Raw genomic sequence first — 26,400 nt, 5'->3', positions numbered from 1 at the left:
CCTTGTTTTGACCTTCAGTGAGGGATTTTATGCTGGACAACCTTAGATATTTCGTATTTCAGTTCTATACTGAAGATAATTATGTGGAAATCTTTACCAGTTTTCCTGTTTCAAGGTCACATCTGTTTCTTTTTCTGTTTAAAGGTATGGACGACAAGAATGCCACGAAGTTGAATGAGCTCATTCAGGTTGGGTAAGTATGAGTTGTGTTGTGAGATACCACCTGCTCCTGTCGGGTGTTTGCATTAGTCTCTGAAATACAGAACTGGAAATATCTGCCTGTCTCTCTCACTCATGCCACCAGAGCTTCTGTGCTCTCTCCCGGATCTTTCCACTCTTTGTCTTGGATGGACCCACCTACCACCCAAGATTCCTACTGGTCAAAGTCCAGCTGCCCTGTAGGTTGAGCTCTCCCTGGGGTAGAGTAGTCTTCACTGGCCTCTGCTGTATCCGTAGGACATTGACTTTTGCACCTCTGTTCTTGTCTCCATCAGCCAGGGGTTGGACGGCCTGCGAGCCTGTCCTTTAGGTGTGAGCTCCTGCTAGGTGGGACCGGCTATGTGTGCTTCTGCTCTGGCTCCAGCCCAGTGTCTGCCCTTACAGATGCCCATGTCGGATTCTCAAGGCTTTGTATCTATGAACTGCCCCCCGTTTGGAGCCAGGCCTGATAGTAACTAGGATGTACGTATCACCACCGTGTGCAAGAGCAGTGATTCATTCCAATTGCCAGGGAGTGCAGGTAGCCTTAAAAATTGGTGTCATTGGTCAAAGGGAGCCTCTCAGAGATGTGTAGGGTATGGTCAGAGGCAAGTAGGAAGAGAGGCCACTGGCCTTAGCCTCGTGGGTTTTTTGTCACCCCCATACCCCATTCGTTTGTTGCAGCTTTAGCATCCCGTCTTCCTTTCCACCCTTACACCTGCTTTGCACTTAATAATTGGAAGCTGTGTTTGTTCTAGAATCTAGGATATTCATGTGGCATTGTGCCTACCTAAGGAACCTTGTTAAGAAGGGAAGGATTTTTGGCTGAGGTAGTTTCTGACATTATTATCTCATCAGTAGGCTAGAGAGTTACCACAGGAGATATAGCACTTCCCCTGTGATGCAGTTTTGGGGCAAATCTCACTTTACCTTTTATTTCAGTTACCCCAGAATCTGTGGGTAAGTGGGTGTTACCAGCTCTTTGCTTGGTGCTCAAGGTTCGTTTGGGGCTGCTTTGATGGGAAGGCAGTAAGTTTGCTTGGCTTTGTCTTACTTTTCGCAAAAACGCAGAAAGGAGGGCATTATGTAAGAGCATGTGGGACTGTCTCCTGGGTGTCTGGAGGGACATGCATTCCCGATGCCTCCTAAGTGATCAAGGATGTGAGGAAGGCATGCCTTGATAAGTTTGAAATGGCCAGGTTGGTTTAAGCGGCTGTTGGAACTCAGAGAGCCACAAGGTTGTGAGCTGTAAGTCTGAAGGTACGGATAAACCCAGGAGCTGAGCTGAGACTTTTCAGTTTCAGAAAAGAGCTGCCTCAGTGAAGCCCCAGTTGAGATGATGGAGGGATGGTTACGAACAAGCAGGGATTTGGGAGGAATGTCTGCATCGTGTATGTGTTTTGAATCCTTACTAAATAAGGCATAAATTTACATGAGTCCATACTAATAAAATCAATGGTTGAATAAATAAGTAAATACATAAATAAATGGGGGACAAGATAATAAATCGCCCATGTGGAATTCCACATAATTTATATAGATACTCTACCTTTAAGTTTTTATGTAGGTAGTTCCCCTCCCTTAAATGTGGGCTGCTTGCTCCCCAGGACTTCTAAAGAGGACAGTATAGGAAGGGGAGAGGAGCATAGAGTGGAGACACCTGACAGACATGACCTCAGCCAGATCAAGGTCAGTGTCAACAGTGATAAGCCAGGTTGATGGCATGGAGAGATGTTGCTCTGTAAAGACATCTGTTTTCCCTAAATTAATTAACAGATACTTGTAGTGCAATCAGAATCACAATGCAGTTTCTTTGATCATTAAGTATAACTAATCCGCACAACTCTGAACATTAAGTATAGACCCTAAGTGCACAGCTCCGTGACTTTCACAGAGTGATCCCCCCAGATCAAGAAATGGAATAAATGTTATACCACTAGTCTTCCCAGAATCCTCCCTTGTGTCACTTCTACTGCTTAGGGCTCAGAGTAAGAAGAAAGGCAAATTAAACTGGTATCACGTTTCACAGCTGGATGGAGAAGTCTTAGCATTGTTGTTGGTTGTGTTTGCAAACAGCAGGGATAGACTGAGTTTGTAACTCATCCCACCCATAAGCGTGCACACCCTCTGGCCTAGCAGTCTCGCTTTTGGAAATAATTAGATCAAGGTCAGCTGTTCTTATAAGGATATACGGTACAACAGTGGTCATGCTAGCAAAGGGGTGTCACAGAATGAAGAGCTGGCTCTGGGCAGGATTGGTCTCCATTCTTGTTTTCAGAAGCCAGGCCGATCAGGCTGCTTGGCCCCAGTAGGGGTTATACTAGGGTTCTCTTGGGGTCATGGGCAAATGGGCACCCCTGCTTTCTACTGCGTACATAAATATATTTTTTCATTTGATTATTTAATAAGAATGTACTTTGATCGGAGGAGAAAAATTCCATGTTGGGGAAAGATGTTCTTTTTATTAGTTTTAAACTGCTATGACTAAGTTTTCCGCATGAGGTTATAGTTATAAAAATGCAATTATCTGTATTTCTGGCAATAAAAATGTAACACATGTGGCTTAAGTCTTGGTTGGGCCCTGTTGTGAGTGGATGCTGTCATGCCTGGTGGAAAAACTCTTTAGGAATCTTTGGATGGTTATGGGGTGAGGGGAACCTACCTGTTCCTCAGTGTGGCCCAGAGGCTACAGGGCTCAAGGACCAGCAATAGCTAGCTGGCTTTGACAGAGCCCAGAGAGGCCCTGGGCTCAAGGAGTGTCCAGCAGAGGGCATGACACCCTATGCTTCTCTCCTGCTTCTTTCTCTGGGCCCCATGACTGCATCCGACATGGAGGGCTCAGGAGTGCTGCTGAGGGACAGGGCTTTCCTTTTGACTGCTGCCCCTCCCCTGGGTGACAAGCTCCTGCTCACCCCTTGGCTGTGAGCTTTGACATGCCCCCCCTCCCCCCTCCCCCCCCGCCCCTGAGGTACAGCAAAATCTGGATGTTACCTGTCTATGTGTGACTCGTCAGCACAGCGCTCCTCCTAGTGTCGTGGGTGTCTGCCTGTCAGGCTCCTCACCAGCCCGTAGCTCTAGACTGATCCACCCACACAGTCCTCACCCTGGTGTGTGTGTCAGGGGCCAGGCCCAAGGCCTTTCTCAGTGTGAGTCCCAGGGACCCTCTGACAGAACCTGGGCAGACAAATGAATTGGTACCAGGTGCTGCCAGCTCCTTTCTCCGATGTGACAGGAGAGCATCATACACCAAATCCTTTTGCACCCAAGAAGCAAGATGGCTGCTTTTTTGGTCTTTCAGAAAATTTTATGAAAAAGTTTGAACATCAGAGAAGTTGATAGAATAGCACAGCAGCCACCTGTATACATTTTGCTTGAATTTATCACTAGAAGTGAAGATAATTAGATGCTCTTTTTCACAGAGGCTGGTGTCAAGGTAGCTCTTGTGGCCCTCATGTAGTACCTAGTGAATAAAATAGAGATGACTAAGGAAGCGGAAATCTGCTCAGGCAGTGTCCACGGGGCATTCATTCATATCAACAGGATTTTAACCAATGGTAGGTGAGCTCAATGCCGACTCTGGGATGGAATGTGCTGTGAGTCAGCTGTAAGGAACCTGTCATGGGTGCATCCAGCTCTTAGGGTCCTCATCTGCTTACCTGGCAGCTCTGGGCTCAGGTGCCCTACCTATTAACATTGTCATCTCTCAGGTGCTGAGACACCTGAGGAAAGGTTTGAAACAGCACCAGCTCAGTGAGAAGATTTCTGCCTGCAGCCATAGAGAGATGTGAGACAGAAAGCCTACCACATGGCACATTCATTCATAAGTTCTGGAAGGATCTGAGCGCCCAAATGTGCCAGTATCGAGAATAGGGAGTTGGATATGCAGTGGTGTTAAGAATAGGGGCAGGACAGCTAATGAAGTTCATTGAACAGAGATCATCTTTCCTGTGTGTGTATGTATGGCACATGCACAATAACCTGTGATGAACGTGATCTTGAAACTGCCAGGATGCAGGGGACTTACATCGAGTATGTAGGGAAGGCCTGGAGGTGATGGCATTTAGGCTCAGGTCTTCAAGAAAAAGGTGATTTGGGATGGCACAGGGGTGGGTGAGGCTCAGGCTAAAAGAATAGAGGGTGCAAGGTGAGAAAGGAACCAAGGGGCTAGGGTGGCTAAAGTGTGTGTTGGGGACCTGCTGACTGGGAAGGGTAGAGGGGAGGAGTAGAGCCAGGTCAGGCCAGGACCCTCTCTTTAGGCACATTGGAATTTGGGAATCTTGCCAGAGTCTTAGGGTAGCAGGCGATCCCCCTTGTTTTGGGTTAAAGTATTTTTCTAGTTCCATGTGGGGACAAGGCAGGGTGTATAGCACCCATTTGTAAATATCTGGTATTTTAATTCATGTACTTTTTGCTGTTTGCTGTATGGTTCTGCAAATTTTTTTTTTCTTTTTTTCCCCCTCTTTAACCGCCCCCCCCCCACACACACTTCTATCCCTGACCTGTGGATTTTCCCTCTCCCCTTAAGAACTGGATCTCTGACGGCAGGGTGTTTCCTCCCATACACTTGTGGCATGTACTTGGGGGACTGGTGCACACGGGGTATGGTCCATGGCGCCACTGGAGCTCGAACCCAGGACCTTCTGCATGTAAAGCAGACGTGCTAACCACTACACTATGGAGCCACCCCCTGCAAGTTTTTTTTAACTTTATTTTTTTAGAGCCGTTTTTTTATTTACAGGAAAGTTGAGTAGTGAGTACAGAGGTGTCCTGTATACCCACTTCCTCTGCATATGTTGTTCTTCTTATAAATATCTTGCATTAAATGATAAATTTGTTAGAATTGATTAACAGATAGGGATGCATTGTTATTAACTAATGTCCGTTGTTTAATTAGGATTCATTCTTGGTATTGTACATTCTTTGGTTTTTGACAAATGCAGTGTCCTATATTCACCGTTACAGGATCTTGCAGGATAGTTTCACTGCCCTAGAAGTCCCTGTGCTTCCACTGATTTCTCTCTCTCTTCCCTAAGGCCTGGCAATCTCTGATCTTGCATTGTCTCCATAGTTGCCTTTTCCGAAGGTCATAGAGTTGGAATCACACAGCAGGTAGCCTTTTCAGACCACCTTCTTTCACTTACTGTTCTGAGTTTTTACAAGTACACAGAGTAGTGTACCACCACAACCACAGTCAAGGTACAGAACAGTTCCATCACCCCCACCCAGGTTTCTTCTTGCTGCCCCACTGTAGCTGTCCCCTCCCCTATGCCCAGCCCTAGCAACCACTGAGCTGCTCTCTGTCCCCTGTAGTTTTGCCTTTCCCAGAATGTTATTTAAACAGGATAATACCAAATATGGCCTTCTAAGTTTGGTGTCTTCCACTCTACAATATACACTTTAAGATTCATCCACGAGGCTGCATAGATCTATTCATGCCTTTTCCTGCAGAGTAGTGTCCTTATTGTGGCTGTTCTGTAGTCTGTTTATCTATCCCCCAGAGAGGGACAAGGGCTTTTTATAGAGAATAATTGACTAAACATCCATCTCCTGGGCATATTCCCAGGGGAGGAGATGGTGAGTGTGTGCATAACTATGAGGAGCTGGCAGACTGCTTTCCTGGGAGAGTTCCAGTTGCTCCCCATACTGGTTGCTCTCAGTTTGTTTGTTCTTTTGAACCATCCTACTGGGTGTGAAGTGGTACTTCATTGTGGTTTGAGTTTGCATTTTCCTGATGACCATTGATGTTGAGCATCTTTCTTGTAGTTATTTACCATCTATCTGTCTTCTTTGGTGAACCTTGTTCAAACCTTGTGCTTGTTTTCTTATTTTTGAGTTTAATGGGTTCTTTATATGTTCTAGACACATGTCTTTTGTCAGATAGGCGATTTGCAAATATTTTCTCCCAACCTGTGGCTTGTCATTCTTTTTACTAGTGTCTTTCACAGGGCGGAATGTTTAGCTTTGATGAAGTCAAATTTGGCATCTTTTTCTTTTATAGATTATGCTTTTACTGTTGTATGTAAGAACCATTTGTCTAACCTAAGGTCACAAAGATGCTCTATTTCCTTATAAAGTTTTATTGTTTGACATTTAAATTCATGATCTACTTTGGATTTATTTTTGTATAGGATGTGAGGTTTATACTAAGTTTCATTTTTTGGCCTATGGGCGTCTAGTTGTGCCTGCCAAAAAGATTGTTTTTCCTCCATTAGCTGCTTTTGCATCATCTAAGGTCTATTGATTATACTGTGCAGATAGATCTGTTTCTGGATTTTAATTCTGTTCCATTGAGGGATGTATCTATTTTTTTTTCACTAATACACATAAGTGTTTAAGAACAAAACAAAAAGCCTGTAAAAGGGAAAGAGATTGGGGGCGGGAGTGGGGATTAAGTACAGTGCAATGCCTGATTTAAGACCAAAAAGTGTTGAGTATTTAACCAACTTTCTGTCCATGCTTCTCACAGATCTTCAATTAACTATGACTCTCCTTTTGTTATAAAATTGTGGAATTCAATAAAGGAGCAAATGAATTGAGAAAAGCTCTAAAATTAAATTTTACTACATTAGTCACCCAGCAGCATGCTTATTAGATTTATCAAATAACTTTGGATAGAAGAAAATAACTCTCTCAGAGCAGGAAGCCAGACTTCCATGTACATAGAGGAATTACTCCGTTGCCTGTTCTGTCAAAGTGACACTCAGTTCAGGAGTTCAGATAGAACCCTCTGTGTTTTTATATTACATCGGAGGTCAAGCTGTGATTCTTCTGCAGATAGTACCTCCTAAACCCCCATGCCCTGGGGAAGCCCTCGCCCGGCCTGTCAGTAGTCTCACCTGTCTTTCAGCTGCAGGGGTGGTGTGAGGTTGGGGAGTGTGGACCATGTGCCGAGACCAAGGCTGGGCCTGAGAGGCCGTCTTCCTGTGAGCTGGAACATGACTTTACCTCCTGCAGGCTCCAGGTTCAGGTTGCTCATAGAACTTACATTTGAGAGAAAATAGAAAAACATTTAATCTCAGAATGATTATCTAGTCATAAAAAGGGGGCAGCTCAATTTCATTTAAAAAAAAAAAAAAGGAAGTCGCAAAATAGCAGTTTAACGGAAAATGTGATTATCAAAAACACAGGTGCCACCTGCTTTTTAAGTCTTGCCTGTTACTGTTTTATTTTGTTTGGGGTAGATGGAACAAAAAATGATGATGGGCAGGAAAGTCCACTTGTCCCCAGAGCCCTTTATTAGAGGAGGTTCTTTAAGAATGAACTTAATACTTCATTGCTATTCTTTTAAAATGCTCCTCCCTGCTCCCCCTCCCCTGCAGCCCTGCTGCACATTATTTACATTCACACCTCCAGGGTAGCACCTTGCATCTCCCCTGGGTTCAGTGGCTGAGACGTAAACGTATAGTCTCAGTGGAGTGTGGTGCTTGTTCATGCAGACTCTCATCCTCTCCGAATCTCCACTCCTGACAGAATGCAGGGAGCTGGCTCCCTGGGGTCATAGCTGGGAGTAGGTCAGTTGAAAAGTTGATTAAAACACAATGATAAAAACAACATACAGAAGGACTTTTCATAAAACTTAAATCTGCATTTGTTCACTAGCCACTGACTGGGGTGTGTCTAGCCAAGGCCTTTTCTTTAACTGAGATCTGCCGTTAGAGTTCTGGCTTGTTTTATCTCAGAAGCTGAGGCGAAGATGCATCACTTGTGATTTCTGTTTTCAAATAAAAAAAGAGCTTAGGGGCAAACAGCAGTGGAACTGCAGAGTGCTTCCAGGTCACCCTCAGTCTTTCATAGTTGTCTCTCCCACACTTAATTTGACTGCCATTTTTTAAAACAATCTACCTTTGTTGAGTATTTCCAAAGCATTCCAAGTGTGTATTTTAGAAGGAACTATTTTTGTGGCTTTTGTACGCATTTATAGTATTTCTTTAATTCCAATATTATATAAATTAAAGCCATAGCAGTGTTCAGAGTTTTACCTACAGCTGTGATAGGCTGCCTCTGGGCCTGCCTGCAGGTCAGTTGTGGGGAGCACAAGCACATGATATCCCTTGTCTGCTGGCTATGAGTGCCCAGTATCCCCAGGTCCCTGACAGAGTGGTTTACAGAGGGACTAGGGGATGTTCCTAACGTGGAGATGCAGCCACCTAGAGCTAAGTTGAGAGGTAACATAGAGTTAGGTTGAGACCTCTTGAGGGAGTCCAAGGAAGAGTTGAGAAGGGAGTGCCATCTGACATCTGATGGGGGCACCGTTGTCCTGGGCTTTGCACGGGATGGGACAGCAGCTGGTGCTGCACCAGTCACCAGGCAGGAGGGCAGGGCATGTTGCCTGTGAATGGCAGGCGTCTCTTTAGTAGTGCAAGATAGGAGCCCTGGAGGCCAGACCTGGCACCCAGCCAAGGTCCTCGCCTGCTCTGAGTTCGGTGTGAATTGGACACACTGGCTCTTCCATATTGCATTGTGTGGCAAGTAATTGCTTATTTAGAGGCCTCAATACTTCTTTAAAATTCTTTCCCAGGGCCACCACAGTACGTTACAAAGGGAGAAATCTGCGGATCAAAGCACCCATGTGCAGAGCCCTGAAGAAGCTCTGTGACCCAGACGGTATGTAGAAGGTGTGCTGGGGCGGGGTCAAGAGGTGTTCTATTCTACTCTATATATCAAAGGACAGGCCATGCTAGAAATGTCTGCCCCTATGGCTCTGTGTTTGAGCCTGCCTAACCCTTTGGTCAGCTCCTGGGTCCAGAGCTCCTTGTCACAGCAGTGTGTCCACTCAGTAAATCAAGGTCAACTCAGGAGCCACAGCAGCATTCAGATGGAGCATCAGTGGTGTCAGGAGTGTCTTGTGGCTTCACGCTTTGGCTTCTGGCTTGGTGCCTGAGCGGCCACGTGGGCACACCTCTAGGTACAAGTCCTCAAGTCACGGCTTTTCCGCCAGCCCTGATTTGCCTCCTGGGCTGTTTGTCCACAACTCCTCCTTGACTCTGAGTTGTCTAACTGCGTGCTTGGGCTTTTGCATGGTGGTTCATATGCCAGGCTCTCACAGCCCCTTCTTGTCGCAGGCTTGAGTGACGAAGAGGACCAGAAGCCAGTGCGCCTGCCCCTGAGAGTCCCTGTAGAGCTGCAGCCAAGGAACAACCATGCCTGGGCTCGTGTGCAGAGCCTGGCCCAGAACCCCAGGCTCAGGTAACTGCCTTTGGCGTTTGTGGGGGAGCTAGCTGCAAGGGATGAGACCAGAGGGCGGTGTTTGGGTTCCCTTAGAGACCCCTGGATGAACAGATTTCACTCAGTGCTCCAAAGTTACATGGGCGTAGGGATGTGGGGATATAGTGCACTATCGTTGGGGCCCTCAGACTGTGGGGGCTTGGGAATACCATCCCGCATTTTCAAACCTGGGCATGGGTCTCTTGGGCCGAGAGCGGGATGTAGAAGGACGTCATGGCTAACAGGTTGATGGCTATAGACTCTTTCCCTCATCTTTCCCCCATAAGCCCCTTTCCATTCCTCTCTTACCATTTTCCCAAAGATTTGTGTCTGATTTACGGGTGGGGCGCCACTATGGGTACAGACCATTTTCCAATTACACATTTTCTTTTAGATTAAGGTAAATGTCATGTAACATAGAATTAACCATTAGCCATTTAAAGTGTCTAATTCAGGACACTGAACACATTCACAGTGTTGTATAACTACCACTATCTAGTTCCAGAACATTTTTATCACCCCAAAAGGAATCCTTACAGCCACTAAATAGTTGCTCCCACTCCAACCTCCTCCATTGGTCCCTGGCCACCACCAGTCTACCTTCCATCTCTATAGATTTGCCCGTCCTGAATGTTATGCATAAGTAGAATCATGTGCTATATGATCCTTTCTGTCTGATCTCTCTGAGCATTATTTTCGAGGTTCATCCACATTGTAGTATGTCAGTGCTTCATTTCTTCTATATGTGTTTTTATTTTCTTAGAATTAAGTAAGGCTGGCCAGAGCCCCTCTTTTTGAACCCAAATAGAATAGGATTGTGGGTTGTGCCAAGGTCTGTATCTGTGTGAGATCTTGTATTGTAAAGGGTATACGGGTCTCCATTTTGTCCTGCAGCTTCATGTGAGTCACTAGTTATCTCAATTTAAAAGGTTAATTTTTAAAAAACTTTTTAAATTAGTTTCAAATATACAGTACATTGCTGAGGCATCTATATAGTTCATTTTTAAGAAAAAAAAAATCAGTGGCTCTGCTGGGACATGAAGGCTCTGGCCCCTCCTTGGTGCCCTTCCAAGATGCCTTTACTCTTTATGGCATTATCTTCTGCCTGCAGCCTCCAGGGCTCTTTAGAAGGTTCACTTCCCCGTATAATAGCTTCCCTCTTCCTGTCTGTTGTTTTCTGCAGAATGATAGTGGAGCTCCATCGGAAGGTCTCCAGCCTCATTGAATTCTTGAAGCAGAAGTGGGCGCTCCATGAAGTGCGAATCGTATCTTTTTCCCACTAAAGTAAACCCTCCCCCCCACCCCCCCGAATTCCATAGCATCTGTTGTCTGAGAATGGGGTCCTGTGTCTCAGCGCTGGGGTTGCGTTGGGGCTCTGTGGGACGTAGCAGCTGTGCTGTGAGATGGTGTGGAACCAGAACTAAAACCTGCAGCCCCTCATCCTCTGAGTTTTGGATATGAGCCCCCTTTCTGACCTTGCAGTGTTCGAACTGTCACAGCAGCCCTCCATGTGGTGAGTGGCTACCACCTGGCCTGTGGGATGTGCGGCCCAGGCATCCCTGCCAGCAGGTTGAATGAAATGACCTGGGACTCCCCGACACTTCTCATTCTTGGCCAGCTCTCAACTCTGCCTAGTTGCCAGGAGGGCATGTATTGGGTGTGACTCCTTTCCTAAAGAAGGAAGTGCCTGGGTCATGCTTTCCCCACGGCCCTTGGTGCCCAGGGATGGGTATTACTATAGGTGATTCCTTAATAGTACACTCAGCGGAAGACGCTTGCAGAGCGTCAGCTGCAGGACTCATTTGTGGAGCCGTCACAGGAGAAAGTGGCACTGCACCTGTTCCCAGGAGAGAACTGCACTCTGACCCCACTTCCAGGAGTGGCCCGTGTGGTACACTCCAAGGCCTTCTGCACGGTGCACTGGCAGGAGGGTGGCCGGTGCAAACAGAATGCTAAAGATGCCCACACACTGCCTCCAGCCCAGATCCTGGGCATCCACAGCGGGCAGGGCACGGCCAGAGGCCAGGTGAAGTGCCCAAGGGGCGGCGCCGAGGTCAAGGTTGGAGGACGGCCTCCTCCCTCCACCTATGCTTCACAGAGCTCTGAAGAGAGTTCCCCTGAAAGTGCCCCTGCGGAGGTGGTTGTTCCAAGCCTCAGCAGCCCAGACGCTCCTGACAGGCTTCCCCCTGGGCTCCAGGATGCTGGGGGACAGCTTGAGAAGACCCCTATGCCTGCTCCTACAGAGGGCAGGGATGTCCCTGCCCAAGAGCCTGGGGCCACGACGTGTGCCTGTGGCCAGCTTCCAGAGCTGGAGGATGAGCTCTCTCTCCTGGACCCCTTCCCCCGCTACATGAAGTCCTGTCAGGATCTCATTATCCCTGAGCCATGCCGCTGTGCGGACTCTCGGCCTTCGGCATGTGCCTCCCCAGAGACTCGCGCCCCCAGCAATGCAGAGGCAGCTGACTTTGCCAGTGCCAGGGTGCCATCCCCTGTCCATGGCCCGCCTGGCCCTGAGCCTCAGCCCAGCCCAGGTCTCCAGCCAGATGTTTGCACTAAAGACTCGGCAGATCCTCTTGCAGAGGAGGCCCAGGAGAAGGCGACCCCCTCAGACCCCCTGCCTCCTCAGGGACAGCCTGCTGCCAAGCCCCCAAAGGATGTCCCTGCCAGTCGGCTGGCCCAGCAGCTCCGTGAGGAGGGCTGGAACCTGCAGACCTCCGAGAGCCTGACGCTGGCGGAAGTCTACCTCATGATGGGCAAGCCGAGCAAGCTGCAGCTGGAGTATGACTGGCTGGCAGTGCTGGGCCCCGAGGGCCAGGCCCCTGGCAGCTCCCCGCCTTCTGCCTTCCACAAGCAGCGCCTCCTCAGCTGCCTCCTGAAACTCATCTCCACTGAGGTCAACCCCAGGCTGGTGAGTGAGAGTCAGACATGGCCCTATTGGCACCCTGAGGGCAAATAAGCCTGGCTCCATGGTAGTCAGCCAAGGCTCCCAAAGGTTCCTTGGGGGAAGGGTGTGAAGCAGGGACCTGGTGACCCAGGTGTTAGAGGCTATCTTAGACCATGTTTCATTTTCTTGAGTGGAGCCGTGTACAGCACTAGTCAGGGCTCCGGCTCCCTGCCAGGTGAGGGCTCTGTCCTGCAAGGCTCATGCAGCGACCAGCAGCTATGCCTGTTGGGCCTTGCCAGGCTCCAGTGATGCTACTGAGCCTCCTGGCTGAAGGGACAGTGCGCACAGGCGAGGTGGCAGTCTCAGCCAGAGCCGAGCTGAATCAGGCTTTCTCTAAGTGTCAGGAGCACTGTGGGCTTCAGCAGAGGAATGAGAGGATTGAGGGTTTGCTTTAGAGTGTCTGTCCTGGGAGGATGGGGTGCCGCAGTGTCGATGGAGGGAGTGGAGCTAGGAGGGGGCAAATGGAATGCCGGGGCCATGGCCCGTGCCGTGTGGGGCCATGCTCTGTGGGGCAGCAGTGGGGAGACCTCTGCTGGCATCTGTCCAGGAGGTAGCTAGTTGAAGTGGTCTGGGGCTCCTCAGGAGGCTCCAGGGAGTGGCTGCAATGGCTCAGGGAGGGGGAGGCCACATCAGGCAGGCCATGGCCTTTGACCCCCACCTCAGGAGGCAAATTAGCCAAGCTACAAATGGGGCAGAAAATACCACTGATGGGAAAGTCTCCCAGGCTCTCCTGGACATGAGAGGAGAATCCTGAGGCAGGTTGGTCCTGAAGTAGCAGTGTGTACGCAGTGTTCCGAAGGCTGGAGGCTCACAGGTTCCAGGAGGAACAGCTGAGGAAGCTAAACACGGTGGCCTCACATGACAGGCTGGGACTATGGGCTCGCTGTGCACCCCTCAGCACCGATTCATGTTCAGAACCAAGTACAAGGGGCCCCTGGGAACACACCATACGTTCTGCTTTCCTTGGGCAGTAGGTCTGTGCCTTCACTGTTCTGCCGTGGTTTTTGGTGCGCCTCTCCCACTGTGTTCTCCATTTTCTTGCCTTCGCCCCCACGCTTGAATCAGTGTCTTGTGGGAGATGGCTCTAGCAGGGGTGGGTGGAAACTGCTGGCTGCTGCAGAGTTTGGTAAGTCAAGGCCTGAGGGTGAGCAGCGGCCTTTGGATTTAGTGATGTGGAGGCGAGTTGTGGGCAAGCATCGGCAATACTGGGGTGACGGGAGATTTGATGAATTTAAAACCCTTTTTCGAGGGTTTTTTTTTTTTTTGGAGGGTTCAGGAGAGACAATGGGGTCATATGAGCACATCCGGTGCAGAGAAGGAGGCCAAGGTAGGCCGGCTCCTGAGAAGGCTGGAGGCAGCAATGCCAAGATAGTGGCCTTGGTCTCAACTGAAGAGGAGAGTGGAGCAGGTTAGAAATATTGCAAAGAATGCAAAGCAGGGTGGCTCCATAGTGTGGTGGTTAGCACATCTGCTTTACACACAGCAGGTCCTGAGTTTGCACCCCAGGTGGAGCCACGGACCATACACCTGGTGTGCTAGGCCCCGTGTGGGAGGGGACACCCCACCCTTAAGGGGAAACAGCAACATCCATAGGTCAGGGTTGGAAGTGTGGGGGTGGAATTAAAGAGGGGGAAAAATGCAAAACAGGGTGCTCATAGCCAAGGTTCCCAAAGTGGGGTCCCCAATCAACAGCCTCAGCATCACCGAGGAACTCGTTAGAGTTGCAGGTTCTTGGGACTCTGTAGACCGTGTTTTGATACCCTTCACTAGGTGATTCTGATGCATCTCTTATGAGAACCACTGACCAGAGGCCTCACTGAGAATAGGGACCTTGAATTAGAGACAGATGGCTTGACCTTGTGGTCTCCCTCCTCCTATAGTTTTGGTGAAGTTATGACAAGCAGGTATTCTCTGTCGGGATGCTGGTAACAGGCTGGCTGGGTACTTAGTTGGGCAGGAAGGGACATTGAGGCTGGGAGTGGAGGGCATCCCATGGAAAGGAGTGGGTAGGTCAGGGCTGGGGGCTGAAGGCCATGGGAGGTACAGGAGAGGTTGTGGGGCCCCTGAGTGAGAACATGTGAGATTGTGCTGAGACTGTAGACAGTGGGTTTTGTAACTCAGGGGAAGGTGCCCCAAGGTGGGCCTTGGGCGTGGGGTGCTAGGGAAGAATTAGGAGGCGGGTCGATGGTGAAGTTGTCGGGGTGAGACCCAGGATGGGGATGTTTTTGGCAAGGACCCAGGAGTGGAGTAAGTGACCTATAAAACCCCCTGCGGTTGGGGTGTCAACTTAGCACAGGGCTCTTCAGCTGTGATTGTGTTTAATTCTAGAAGTTAAATCTGTATTTCTTTTGACTCACAATCAGAAGAGACCGCTCCAGTCATCGTAGGCTTGCTTTATAAAAAGGCGAATTACTGTCACTTGCCATTCAGCGTCTTTTTCTGGCAGTGTGAGCACTTCTTGTGTGGCCAGGGCTGCCCGCTGCTTTCAGCCATCAATCCCTTCTTCCCATCACTCCCTGGTTTGTCTATTCATGCCACCTGCCTGTGGGCAGTGAGGACAGAGGTTTCAGGAGGAAGAGCAGTGGTTCTCCTAAGGGTCCACCTGAGTGATGGTTTTGAGAGCTGGCACTGCTGAGTGACTCAAAGATGCTAACCTTTGTCGTCGTGGAAGTGTGGTCTCTGAGCCTTTGCTATCCCTCTGAACTTGGCGTTTTTGTGCTACCTATTCCAGGGCACTCATTTTAGAGCCATCGTTCACAGGCTGAGGTTGGCCATTGTTTTAGCTCATTTCTGTCCTAGGCTCCGGAAGCGAATGCCAGCTCCACAGCCTCAGTGAGGCCCGCCCAGGAGGAGCAGTCGACGACTCCCCCAGGGAAGGTGGTGACCATCAGCTCCCGGAGCCCCCGCTGCCCTCGAAACCAGTCTGCCCTCCGCAACAACAAGGCCTTCTCTCCCGGCTCTGCACCTTGCCCTTCAGGTGAGACTCAGCAGCATTGCTCAGCCAGCCCTCACCGTCCTGGGCACCCCGCTGGGTATGGGGGCTGTGCCATCGCTGAAGGCACAGGGATACCTGAGGCTTGGCTCCCCTCAGCCATGGCCCAGTGGATGGGAGGGTGACCCTGTCACCAAGGGCCTTGAGGTCCTGGGGTTACGGGACTCAGTGGGAAACATGGAGTGGCCCTTGCTAGTCTTTTTCTCTTTGTGGGATCATGCTCTTTGAGGTCAGCAGAAGCCTCCATAACATGCTGAGTTAGTGGCTTAAAGTCTGAGAAAGGTTGGTTCTCTCTAAATCTTCTAGAGACTGTTTTTCTTTAATTTTAATTTCTAAAATATTAAAGACACCTTTAGTTGAAGGATTTCCTCAGCACTTTAACACAAGTCTTGTTAGTAGAGGTGGGCTGACCTGCCATTCTGTTGTATTTCTTTACCTCAGTTGTACGTCGCAAGAGAACTTTGAATTAATTGGGTTACCGGGTATGTAAAACTCCAGGATCAACATGAACCACTTCCCTGAGGCACTGATTTTCCTTACTTAGTTGTTGTTGTTTTTTTAATAATGAAACATTAATTGTCTTAACTAGAATCATAAATTCTATATGATTTTTAAAGGTAGAATAAGAAACGTGCATGCGTTCTATGGCCTTGCCCCATGTGCCCTGGGTGTGTAAGTCCATGCTGGATGTGTCAGAGCCCTACTCCTTCCTCTCGCACACCAAAGCCCTACAGCTCTTCTCGAGACTGACCTGATGAGATAGGGATGGCTGGGGAGGCAGGGATGCAGTGTCTGAGGGCTGGGGAGTTCCTGTGCTCCAGAATGCCTCTATACCAGTCATGAAGGGCATTGTAACTGCTCTCATAGGCAGACGTTCTCACTGTGGAACCTTGGACGCCCTGGTTGGCCTGACCGTTCCACACTGGCCAGGGTCTCTGCAGTGATGACCAGAAGTGGTCCTGCCTTTGTTCTTGTTCTGATCTAGGCTAGTGCCCTAAAACGTGCAGTAAGTTTTTGGCTGAACAGACCTATTCTGGTGAGTTAATGGTTCTCAAGGATGATTTTCCAAACAGAATGTTACTAGCTTTATATTTCTCTCAGTTTTTATGTTGTGAATAGCCTGCCTGTTAAGTGCTCAACGATTTCCTTGAAGAGTACTTCATGGGATCCTTCTAGAAAACTAGGCTGCTTGCAGTGTCAGATTCATCACCTCTTACAGTTTTTATTTTTGTTTTCTCCTCGCCTTTAACCTGTTTCCTCACTGTGGCTCATGAGGGAGGGCATCAGCACACTGTGAATTGGTCCTTACAGATAAAGGCATAGTACTTCATGGTGAGGCTAGCTGGTAGGTTATATAGTCTTTTCCTACATTGGATTCTGTTTTTAAAATTTTGTAATTCTGTGTATTCTTTAATATCCATCCTTTTTCTGAATTGAGGATGCTTCTAGACCAGTGTACCTGCAGTGCTAGAATCCAGATTCATGCTTAGAAGACCTGATCCCTGGACGCCATAAGTGTTAGTGTAACCTTACCGATTTGCAAATAAAGAATAAGGGAAAGAGACCTATCCTACCATTAATCAAGAATGAAAACAGCTAGCAGAGTCCCAAAATAGTGGTTTCTCAATAAATATTATCTGTTCCTCTATCTCTGAGGCTGTTTTCTGTATAATTAGAGATTTAGACCAGGCATCAACAAACTACAGCCTGCTTCTTGTAAATTGTTTTATTGGTACACGGCTCCCCTCACTGGTATGCACACACACATGTTGTCTGTGGCTATTTTGTGCTACAGCTGTAGAACTGATTTCAGCAGAGGCCATAGACCCACAAAATTTTATTTATTAATCGTCCCTTTAAAGAGAGAGTTTGCTGACCCCTGGTCTACCCTAGATATGGAAGGTACTTCTGGCTCTGAAGTCTTTGAAGGCCTAAGCTTCCCTTGCTACTGAGGATTAAAGCAGTAAAGAGTATTTATCCTCTCTGCTCACAGTGAGCACCAGACTTTCAGGGAGATGGATGGAAAGCAGATTTAATGGTGCTAAGATAACGGGAAATTCCTTTCCAGGAAACTGAACAGATTGTTCTTCCTGATTTTCCTCCCAGTAGAACTCCATTCACACTGGAGATGTTGCTGGGTTAATGTAGTTGTGTTTACTCTCTCTTCTAGGTTTGAGAAACCCTCCGAGACCCCTCTTGGTGGCTGGTCCCTCCAGTACAGGAAGCAATGACTCAGATGGTGGCCTTTTTGCTGTCCCAACAACTTTACCACCCAACAGCCGACACGGGAAGCTCTTCTCTCCCAATAAAGAGACAGAATTAACTTTTCTTCAACACCTGAACTCTATCAGCGTAAGTGTGAGGATTGTTCCCCCTGCTTGCCTGCCTACCCGTTTGTGGAGAAAACACTCTCAGGGGTCGGATGCTGTTTTCCTCACAGATGCAGTCGGATTTCTTCTTGCCAAAGCCCCGGAAGTTGCAGAACCGGCACCTGCGGAAGCCGCTGGTGGTCCAGGTCAGGAACCCGGGTCAGGTCTGCCAGGACCAGCCTCCCACTGGCCAAGCTGCCCATATACACTGGTTTTCTCCCATGTCTCGAGTGTTCATGAGAAATGGAGACCCCCTGCCCCTTCCTTCTTTCTTATGAATAGGGTAAAGTAATCAGTGACCCTAACTGTACCCGAAAATAAAGATAATCTTTGCACAACATGAAAAACGCTTGTAAGAAAGATAGAAAGTTCTGGGGGGTTCAAGTCCCAAGAATGTCCCAGATTGAGATTATTTGAGGACTCTCAGAACATCTCTTTATGAGCATATAGTCCGTGGAAGCAGTTGGCAAGGTAATATGTATTTTCCAGAGGTCAGACCTCTGGAGCTCATAGTGATGAACACTGGGGGACCCATAGATGCCATCTGCGGACCAGAGGAGAGATCCAGGAATGACAGAGAAAACGGACAGTTTTATTTGAAAGTAAAAAGATGAAAGAGGTGAAGCTGGAGTTTTTAAATGACTTTGAGCTTAGAAAGTCATGAATGTGCATTGTTTTGGGATTAATGCATCAGTCTCTTTTTGTTAGACTCTTAGAAATCTCTTGAGATTAATTTATTTAAAAATGAGAAATTGCATGACAAGTCTTTGGAAGGAAGATGTGTTCTAAATCCCAAGTTTTTTGTGTGTGTGCAGACTATAATTGACCCTTGAACAATGCAGGGGCTAGGGGTGACAACCCCCCCACATAGTCAAAAATCCGTATATAACTTTTGACTCCCCCAAAACTTAAGTTGTCCCTCGGTATCCGCAGGGGATTGGTTCCAGGACCCCCCACGGGTACCAAAATCTGCGGATACTCAAGTCCCCTATTTAAAATGGCGTAGAACAATGCATACAGTCGGCCCTCCACATCCGCGGACTACCAACCGCGGATCGAAAACAGTACAGGTATTTATTGAAAAAAAATCCGCCTGTAAGTGGACCCACACAATTCAAACTCATGTTTTAGGGCTACCTGTTTAGTGTTAATGTATTTAGTTTTAGTATATTTGGTGAAGTATATAAATCTTCCACCCTGGCTGAGGGGGAGCTCCATAGCTATTTGGTTCAGGGCCTGTGATTATTGTTTTTTGTTTTGTTTTTTAACAGCTTTATTGATAAATAGTTCACATACTATAAAGTTCACCCATTAAAATTTAATCGTTTTTAGTATATTCACAGGGTTGTGCAGCCATTTTCATCATTCCAAACAAACCCCGTACCTCTTACCCAAATTCCCTCCTACCCCAGCCCATGGCACCCACGAATCTACTTTCTGTCTCTATGGATTTGCCTATTCTGGGCATTTGATTTAAATGGAATAACACACAGTATATGTAGGCTTTTACATTTACTTCTTTATGAGAAGTTAATTGGCACACAGCATGGTTGTTCATCTCCTTACTGTCCACAGCTGCTTCCATGGCACCAGGGTAAAGATGAATAGCTGTGACAGAGGCCATATGGCCACAAAGCCCAAAATATTTCTCACCTGTCCCTTTCAAAAAGTACATCTGGAGCAAAACCAGCACATCTGTAGCTCCTCAAAGTCACCCCACTGCCTCTCAGCGGCCAAGCAGACCCGACAGCCCTTTCTGTCAAGTTTATAGCCCCAGTAGCACCTCCGCTCTGTGCCGACACCTTGGGGTACTTCTTAGGGGCATGGAGATGTCCTTTGTAAGTCAGCAGAGCCACAGCTATGCACCCAGAGCTGGAGGTCCTCGGGACACTTGGGTGACAGATATTTTCTGTTAACATTTTACTTCGATGAGAGTTTCAGCAATTAATTTCTTTAGATGATAGTCATCACATTGGAACTTAATTATTTACACATAGGAGCCCTGGGCAGATAAACAGGGAAGCGTGGGCACTGGGACTGTTGGACTGGGTGGAATGCCTCAGGCCCTTAGCCTGTCGTGTTACAAGCAGCAACTTTATCTTCACCCCACATTCGAGGAGACCCAGAATAAAGGGGTGTCTTTTTTAACAGTCCACATCGAGTGGTTGTAAACAGATATATATGACTAGTTGCATTCCGGGCTAATCTAGAAATCTGGATTAACAGTGGATCATTCTGACCTTCCTCTAGTTTTCCTGGGGAAAGTTTTATCCCTTGGGTTTGTTTGTTTGTTTTTCCAGAGAGGACCTAGTGTTTAAGGCTTTGGGTCCACAGAACAGCTGTCCTCAGACTGTCCCAGGAACCCTTGTGTCATCATCTCTAGAACCAGAACCCCCATCTGATTACACTAAGCTCCCTGTTATCGGGAATATCCCTTTACAACTCTTTGCTGGTTTCCTGAGTGATTTTTGGCATTGGGGTCTTTTCATCACCTGATTAGTGGTAGTTTTCCTTCCACAGAGAACCCTACTTCCTAGACCGTCTGAAAACCAGTCCCACAATGTCTGCTCCTTCTCCATCCTGTCAAATTCCTCCGTAACTGGTAAGTCCTGGGGTTCCTCAGGTTGGCTTTTCACTCCTCCTTACTCGCATGTGGCCTCATCTTTGGGAGTGGTAGGCATTTGCTTCCATGGCTCTTGGAGTGACATTTCCAGCATTCCTTTGTCCATTCTATCAACAGACACTGAGTGTGCTCCTGTGCTGGACTTGGGCTATAATGCGGGCAGGTGTGGACCTTTGACAGGTGCTGCACAGGCAGCTTCCTTCAAAGGTGGCTCAGGAGATCCTGTTGGAGATGCATTGCTCAGTTTGGTTTAGGGGAGCATCTGTGGTCCACCTTGTCTTTGTGATGTCTTATTAGGCATTTTACGGAATAGATGCGATCTTAGGGTAGACAACTCAGGTGTTCCTAGGTCTCTAAAGTCAGTGGGGCCCTGGCTCTTTGAAGTAAAATTTTTTAAACAGTGAGAACTGTTTAATGAATCACATATTCCATGATTTATCTTTAAATCAGTCTTGATTTTCACATTTTAGATTTATTTACTGTAGAACCCAGACAGCTGTTGATCGCTTTTTCTCAGGCCATCTTTTTTACCTGCAGAAGGCCTAGTAGGAAAGAGGCCTACTGCAAAGGTGGAATCTTGGTCCAAGATTTGATGCTCTGACTGCCTTAGAGGAACCTATAGCTTAGTTCGGGTGTGCATTACTCTTAAAAGGGCCATCCCCAGGGGATGATAGTACTGACTGCAGCCTTTAAGCAACACCCAAGAGGCACAGTGGTGCTGCCATCATGGGTACCAAAGCTTTCTCCTTGTCTGGGGCATGTTGGACATCTCTTTGGCCTGTTTGGGATGTTCAGTGGTTTCTGCCTTGGCTCAGCTTGCATGGTCTTGACTGTGGCTGTGAAGCAAACCCTTTGTAGCCTCTGCTGTACGGTCAGAGGGCACCAGGGGCAAGCAAGGTTGATGCGGTTGCTTTTGTTCTTGTCCTCACAGGGAGAGGCTCGTTCCGGCCCATCCAGTCCTCCCTGACCAAAGCAGCTCTGTCTCGGCCGATCATGCCCAAGGTCCTTCCACCCCAGGCCACGGGCCACCTGGCCAGTAAGTTTCTGAGACGCTACGTGAGGGTTTTGAGTGACATTTCTGTTTTTCTTCTTCCCCAAGCCATGTTGTCTCATTACCCTCCAGAGAGAACACGAAAGCTGTTGCCCTTGCACTGACATGAGGAGTGAGGGAAAGGCTTTTCCCATGTTTTGGGACATGGTAGAGCCAGGATTGGCAATGTTTTTTCTGTTGCCAGGTGCTGTTGACTTAGCAGCTACCAGTGCTGGTATCATCCCTGGGAGCCCCCTCCCTGTCTTGGACCCTGAGGGCTTGTCTGGCATCTCTCCACTGTCTTCAGATGAGGCAACAGCTGCCCTCTCGGGTCAGGACTCCACCAACACCCACCAGAATGGAGACCCCATCCCCACCATGGGGGTGAGTGTTTAGAAGGGCCTCTCTGAATTACCAACATCTTTTAGGATGGGTTGGTCACTCTCCAAAGGGATGGGAGCCAAGACCATGGGGCTGAGGTCATGCTAGACTACAGTTCCGCCCCTGGAGGGGACGGTCCTAATGGGCCAGAGGAGAGGCACTGGACCAAGGAGGCTGTGGTGTGAGCAAGCGCCATGTGGCTCAGAGAGGAGAGTCACAGCTGTGGGTGGGCACAGGTTTGCTGGGAGACACTGGAGAATTCAGAACTGAGAAGAGCGAGGAAATCTGTACGTCGGCAGACTTCTCAGACATCAGCTTGTTCTGAGAAAGAACTTTAACCAGATTGGCCAGGAGGATCCTAATGACCCCCAATGGGTACTCCTTCCTGACTCTCACAGCGCTCTAGTTCCGTGGCCCTGCCCTGCCTGAGGACCATGAGGTTTTGAATTGACAATTTTAAGTTCAGGGACTTGGTGGCCCACCCTCTGGAAGTGGTGGGTTTTCTTGTCCTCACAGGAAGAGATTTCCAAATAGACTGAGGTGGGTTCCTGCGCTACTGGCCAGTAGGAAGCCAGGGAGTGGAGCGGGTCTTTCTTTGAGAGCTTGGAGGCTGGTAAGCCCTTGGGGGTAGTTCTGGCATGCTGTGTGTAGGGCTCACTGGCATTCCTGGTATTCTTTTTCTTTGTAGGGCACAAGCGATTCGTTCATCAGCGTCCCCTCGAGGCCTGAGCAGGAGTCAGTGACGGACAGTTTCCAGGTAGAATGTGCTGCTGGCTACTGAGCAAAGTAGCTTCCCCAGGACCCCCCTCCAGGGTAGAGTCCTCATCCTGTACTGCTAGGATGTGCAGGGACACATGGACACCCAATGGCTTTGTGCTTTACCCACCTTGCCTAGATGGAAGAACACAAATCTCCCATCTCAGACTCTTTCCTCCCCTCTGTAAGGCTGGCTAATTCAAACATAGTTCTGGAGGGACTCTGTTCCCTGGGCCAAAGGGAGGAGGTCATGAGCTCCCTGACACTCACCTTCTGCCTGGGTGTTACTAGCTGTTCTGCTGACAGGGGAAGCAGGACTAGGCCACTCTGGCCAAGGCCACCCCAGCTTTGCCTTTCAACTCTGCATCCCTGGGGTGGTTTTGGGAAAAGTAAATCCCTCAGTGTGTTTCTTACCAAAAAGGAAGAGATGCCTGCTGGGGTCATCACCTCTCTGTTGACTTACCCATCACTTGGTTACCACTTTGTGCGGGTGTGGTTCATTTTTCATCTTTATTAGAGACAAGTTTATCCGTTGTGTCTGATTAGTCCTTATTTCCCACCAGAGTTCACCTGTCCTCTCCTTATCTGAACTGTCCAAGGCTCCTCTCCACAATGGGCTCTCTACCCCGCTGCCCTCATCAGAGAGCTCCAGCACCCGGCTCTCTCCGCCTAATGTCTCTGCTCTGCTGGACATCTCCCTGCCGGGCCCTCCCGAGGACGTGCTCTCACAGGGAGAGCCTGCCACACAGATCAGTGACTCCATCATCGAGATCGCCATCAGCTCCGGACAGTACAGTAAGAAGCAGGCTGCTCCTGCACACCCTTCCAGCAATTAGTTCCCCTTTAGGAGGGGGGATCCGGACTTACCCTTGATCTCCCACCTCAGTATTTGCCAAACATGCTGGGTATGTTCCTGTCTGGATATCAGAGCAGATCGAGCAGAGGCAGCCAAGGCAGCATAGGTGGATGAGGCATGGACAAGACCTGCATCTGTTTATGGTCTAGTGGGACAGCTCCTGGCCTTGAGACTGAGAGAGCAGACCCACGAGGCCTCTCCAGCCCAAAGATCAGATGGAGCAATGTCCTAGTTGGTTCTGAGTCTGGGTGAATGCCTGTGGGTTTTTCAGGTACTAGGAGTGGGTTGGAACAATGTCCTGGTAGTGTTGGTGTGGTTGCGCTCACTGGTATGAGTCGGGCTGTGAATTCAGATAGCCGAGTTCATAGCCTGGTAGCATCTGGCCGTAGGCAGGTCACTGGCCCATTTGAGCCTTACTTTCCTCAGCAGTGAACTAGGAATAGTATGTCCCTCACAGGGCTGTTATAAACACCTGCAAGATTATTTAGGTGAAGCTGTCAGCACAGGGCCAAGCTTGATCAGTGACAGCTGCAGTCATTGTCCTTCCCTGAGATGGATACATGTTCCTACTGCAGAAGGATCCCCTCCTCATATTAGTGGTGTTCATCTTTTGTGGGGGTCCCAGCAGGGTCCTGGGTCTCAAGAATTCTGCAGTACACAGCCATGCTGTCCCGCTGCCTTAGTGGCAGTTTGGGGAGGTGGGGTGCTGTTCCTCCATGTGGTGTCTCTGATCCAGGGTTTTGGTTGACAGGTGAAGGAGTTCCTCTTTCTCCAGCAAAACTGAATGGCAGTGACAGTTCCAAGAGTCTTCCTTCCCCATCCAGCAGCCCCCAGCCAGACTGGATTGCCTCTCCCACGCATGACCCCCAGTGGTGCCCCAGTGACCCCACAGACTCGTCACTCAGCAGCTTATTTGGTGAGTGAGTGTGGAGGGTGAGCAGGGCTCCACATGGCGAACTTGGTGGGGAGACTGGATTCTGGAGAGCTTTCCACAGAGTCTGGATTCTCTGTGCTATCTGGCAGAACTCTCACTAGGGTTGTTTGCTTGTTTTCCAGGATTTATTTTTCATGTATCCCTTAACACATGGGGAACACCCAGATTGCCTGTGTGCAGGTCACTGAGCTGTGGCTCACATGACATCCTGTAACCCACAGCCCAGCTAAGATGTGGCCCACATTTATCTCCCCACACAGTCCCCTGTGCCCTTCTCTAGTCCAGCCAGGTGTCCTGGCCCCTCTTCCACTAGGGCTTTCTGCTCTTGCTGCTGACAGCGAGGTGGAAGAAATTGGCTCTTCATGCCCTTAGAGTCCTTCTTTCTGTTCTCAGGAACGTTTTCTGATGTGGACAGTCCTGCTGTCTTGTGGCATGTTCATCCTCACTGGGCACCAGGTGTTCGTGCGGTGGGAAGAGGATGTTAGGGAAACATCCACCTCAGTGTCCCACGTAGGAAGGGCTCCTGGGGCATGTCTGAGATTTGTGTACTTTACATTTTTAGAGAGCAGCCAGGGTGTACGCATCGCCATCGGGACTGTAGCCACTATATACACGTGTTGACCAGAGTCAGCACCTTGTGTGGGTGCCATACTGATGGCTCAGAACATGGGCTCTGGTCTGGGTAATGCAGGAAGCCAGCACCCAATGACTGTTTCCTGCTATGAGAGTCCCACAGAGCAGTGCAGACTTCTGCAAAGTCAAATATAAATTGTGAAAAATTGGAAATTACCTTATATGGAGATGGAGGTAGTGTCTGGACAGTGGGGCACTTAAGCCCCTTGGAAAAATGAGGCCGACTTACACATGCTCCTGGGGACCCCCTACGGCTCCCCGTGTGAGAAAAGCTGGGGCAGCTTTGATGCACTGTGCACAAGCATGTGGGTGAATGCTGCATGGGCTTTAAAAGGCACTTCCAGCCCTCAGGACCCTCCCCTCGGCCTGGTGCCAACAGAGAAATGCCACTGTACTGCTGTGCCCTGGTGCCAAGTGTCAGGGCTTGTTCCTTCTTTTTTTGGTAGCAAGCTTCATCTCCTCAGAGAAGGGCCGGAAGATGCTTCCAACTCCAGCGGGGACCCACAGTGGCACCTCCCTGCTGGGCCCCAGCCTGCTGGATGGAAACTCAAGAGATTCATTTGTGTCCAGGTCCCTGGCTGATGTAGCAGAGGTAAGTGTACAGCCTTATGCTCGAACTTGACCAGCCTGTTCTGGAGGCAACTGGGTCCCACCTGTTTGGTTATTAAGAACGGCTCATTGAAACATCAACACCAGGAGGCAGCACATGCAGATCCAGGTCTCTGGCTTCTCTTGAGAAGCTCTGGCAGCGAACAACAGATTACTAGCTGAGCCCTGAAGGTGTGAGAACCTGGGAAGCCCTGTGTTGGGGTTGACCTCGGGCGTTCTGTAGACAGCTAGAGCAGAGTTTGGATCTCATTGTGTCCTCTACCAGTCCTGTGACCTTGGGCAGGTAATACTGCCTCGGTTTCCTTATCTGTGCAGTCTTGGTGCCATTGGTGGAGGAGTAAGAGGGAGTTGTAGGTGTCCCTGTCATCGTTGCTGTCACCTGATAAGAGGGGGCTTTAGAGGAGCAGCTCCCTTTGTCATCGCTTGTTGCCATCACCCCCTGAGCTGGGGGTGGGGTTCTTCGGGAAGGCACAGATGCTCCTGCAATCTCCTCTCGTGGTTGGGGTGATGAAAACAGGAGTCACATTATGGCAGACCATGGATGTGCAGGCAAGACTCAGTTTGTGACTCACCTTTAGGCTAGAACGTGGCGTCCCTTTCTTAAACCAGCTTCAGCTGGTATAGCCACCCACTCCATGTGATGCAAGTGGTGTCTGGGTAAGAAAGCCTCAAAAGGAGCGCTCGTTGAAGGAGTAGAGACAGGTATATTTAACTATAAGGCAAGTTACGAAGTAATGGGTGCCGGAGGGGATATTTAGATGGGATGAGCTTAAAAGAGAGATTTCACATTTAGAATGTCATTTGGATGGGCTTGGTCCTGTCATTAATGTCCTGGAACAACATCTCCCCAATCCTGGCTCCTCGGGATGCT

At 48.9% G+C, this 26,400-nt stretch overlaps 1 protein-coding gene across 4 annotated transcripts in view; it reads left to right on the top strand.

Moving 5' to 3' along the window:
- Nucleotides 1–26,400, top strand: part of CRAMP1 (cramped chromatin regulator homolog 1) — a 58,902-nt gene that overhangs the window by 26,915 nt on the left and 5,587 nt on the right. For 3 of the 4 annotated variants that reach the window (XM_016136625.2, XM_016136623.2, XM_016136624.2), the window contains exons 6-20: nt 145–193; nt 8,717–8,802; nt 9,261–9,384; nt 10,586–10,667; nt 11,168–12,310; nt 15,146–15,323; nt 17,509–17,690; nt 17,779–17,853; nt 20,228–20,309; nt 21,262–21,366; nt 21,566–21,744; nt 22,430–22,498; nt 23,061–23,292; nt 24,105–24,269; nt 25,367–25,512. In XM_016136625.2, coding sequence (XP_015992111.2) covers nt 145–193; nt 8,717–8,802; nt 9,261–9,384; nt 10,586–10,667; nt 11,168–12,310; nt 15,146–15,323; nt 17,509–17,690; nt 17,779–17,853; nt 20,228–20,309; nt 21,262–21,366; nt 21,566–21,744; nt 22,430–22,498; nt 23,061–23,292; nt 24,105–24,269; nt 25,367–25,512 — 2,897 coding nt within the window. The remainder of the gene's footprint in view (nt 1–144; nt 194–8,716; nt 8,803–9,260; nt 9,385–10,585; nt 10,668–11,167; nt 12,311–15,145; nt 15,324–17,508; nt 17,691–17,778; nt 17,854–20,227; nt 20,310–21,261; nt 21,367–21,565; nt 21,745–22,429; nt 22,499–23,060; nt 23,293–24,104; nt 24,270–25,366; nt 25,513–26,400) is intronic. The other variant, XM_036225506.1, reaches the window with a different exon arrangement.

Source organism: Rousettus aegyptiacus, unplaced genomic scaffold (assembly GCF_014176215.1).
Source record: "Rousettus aegyptiacus isolate mRouAeg1 unplaced genomic scaffold, mRouAeg1.p scaffold_m13_p_8, whole genome shotgun sequence".
NCBI lineage: Eukaryota > Metazoa > Chordata > Mammalia > Chiroptera > Pteropodidae > Rousettus > Rousettus aegyptiacus.
The sequence above is the reverse complement of the archived record's forward strand: the minus strand, read 5'-3'. Positions and strand labels throughout refer to the sequence as shown.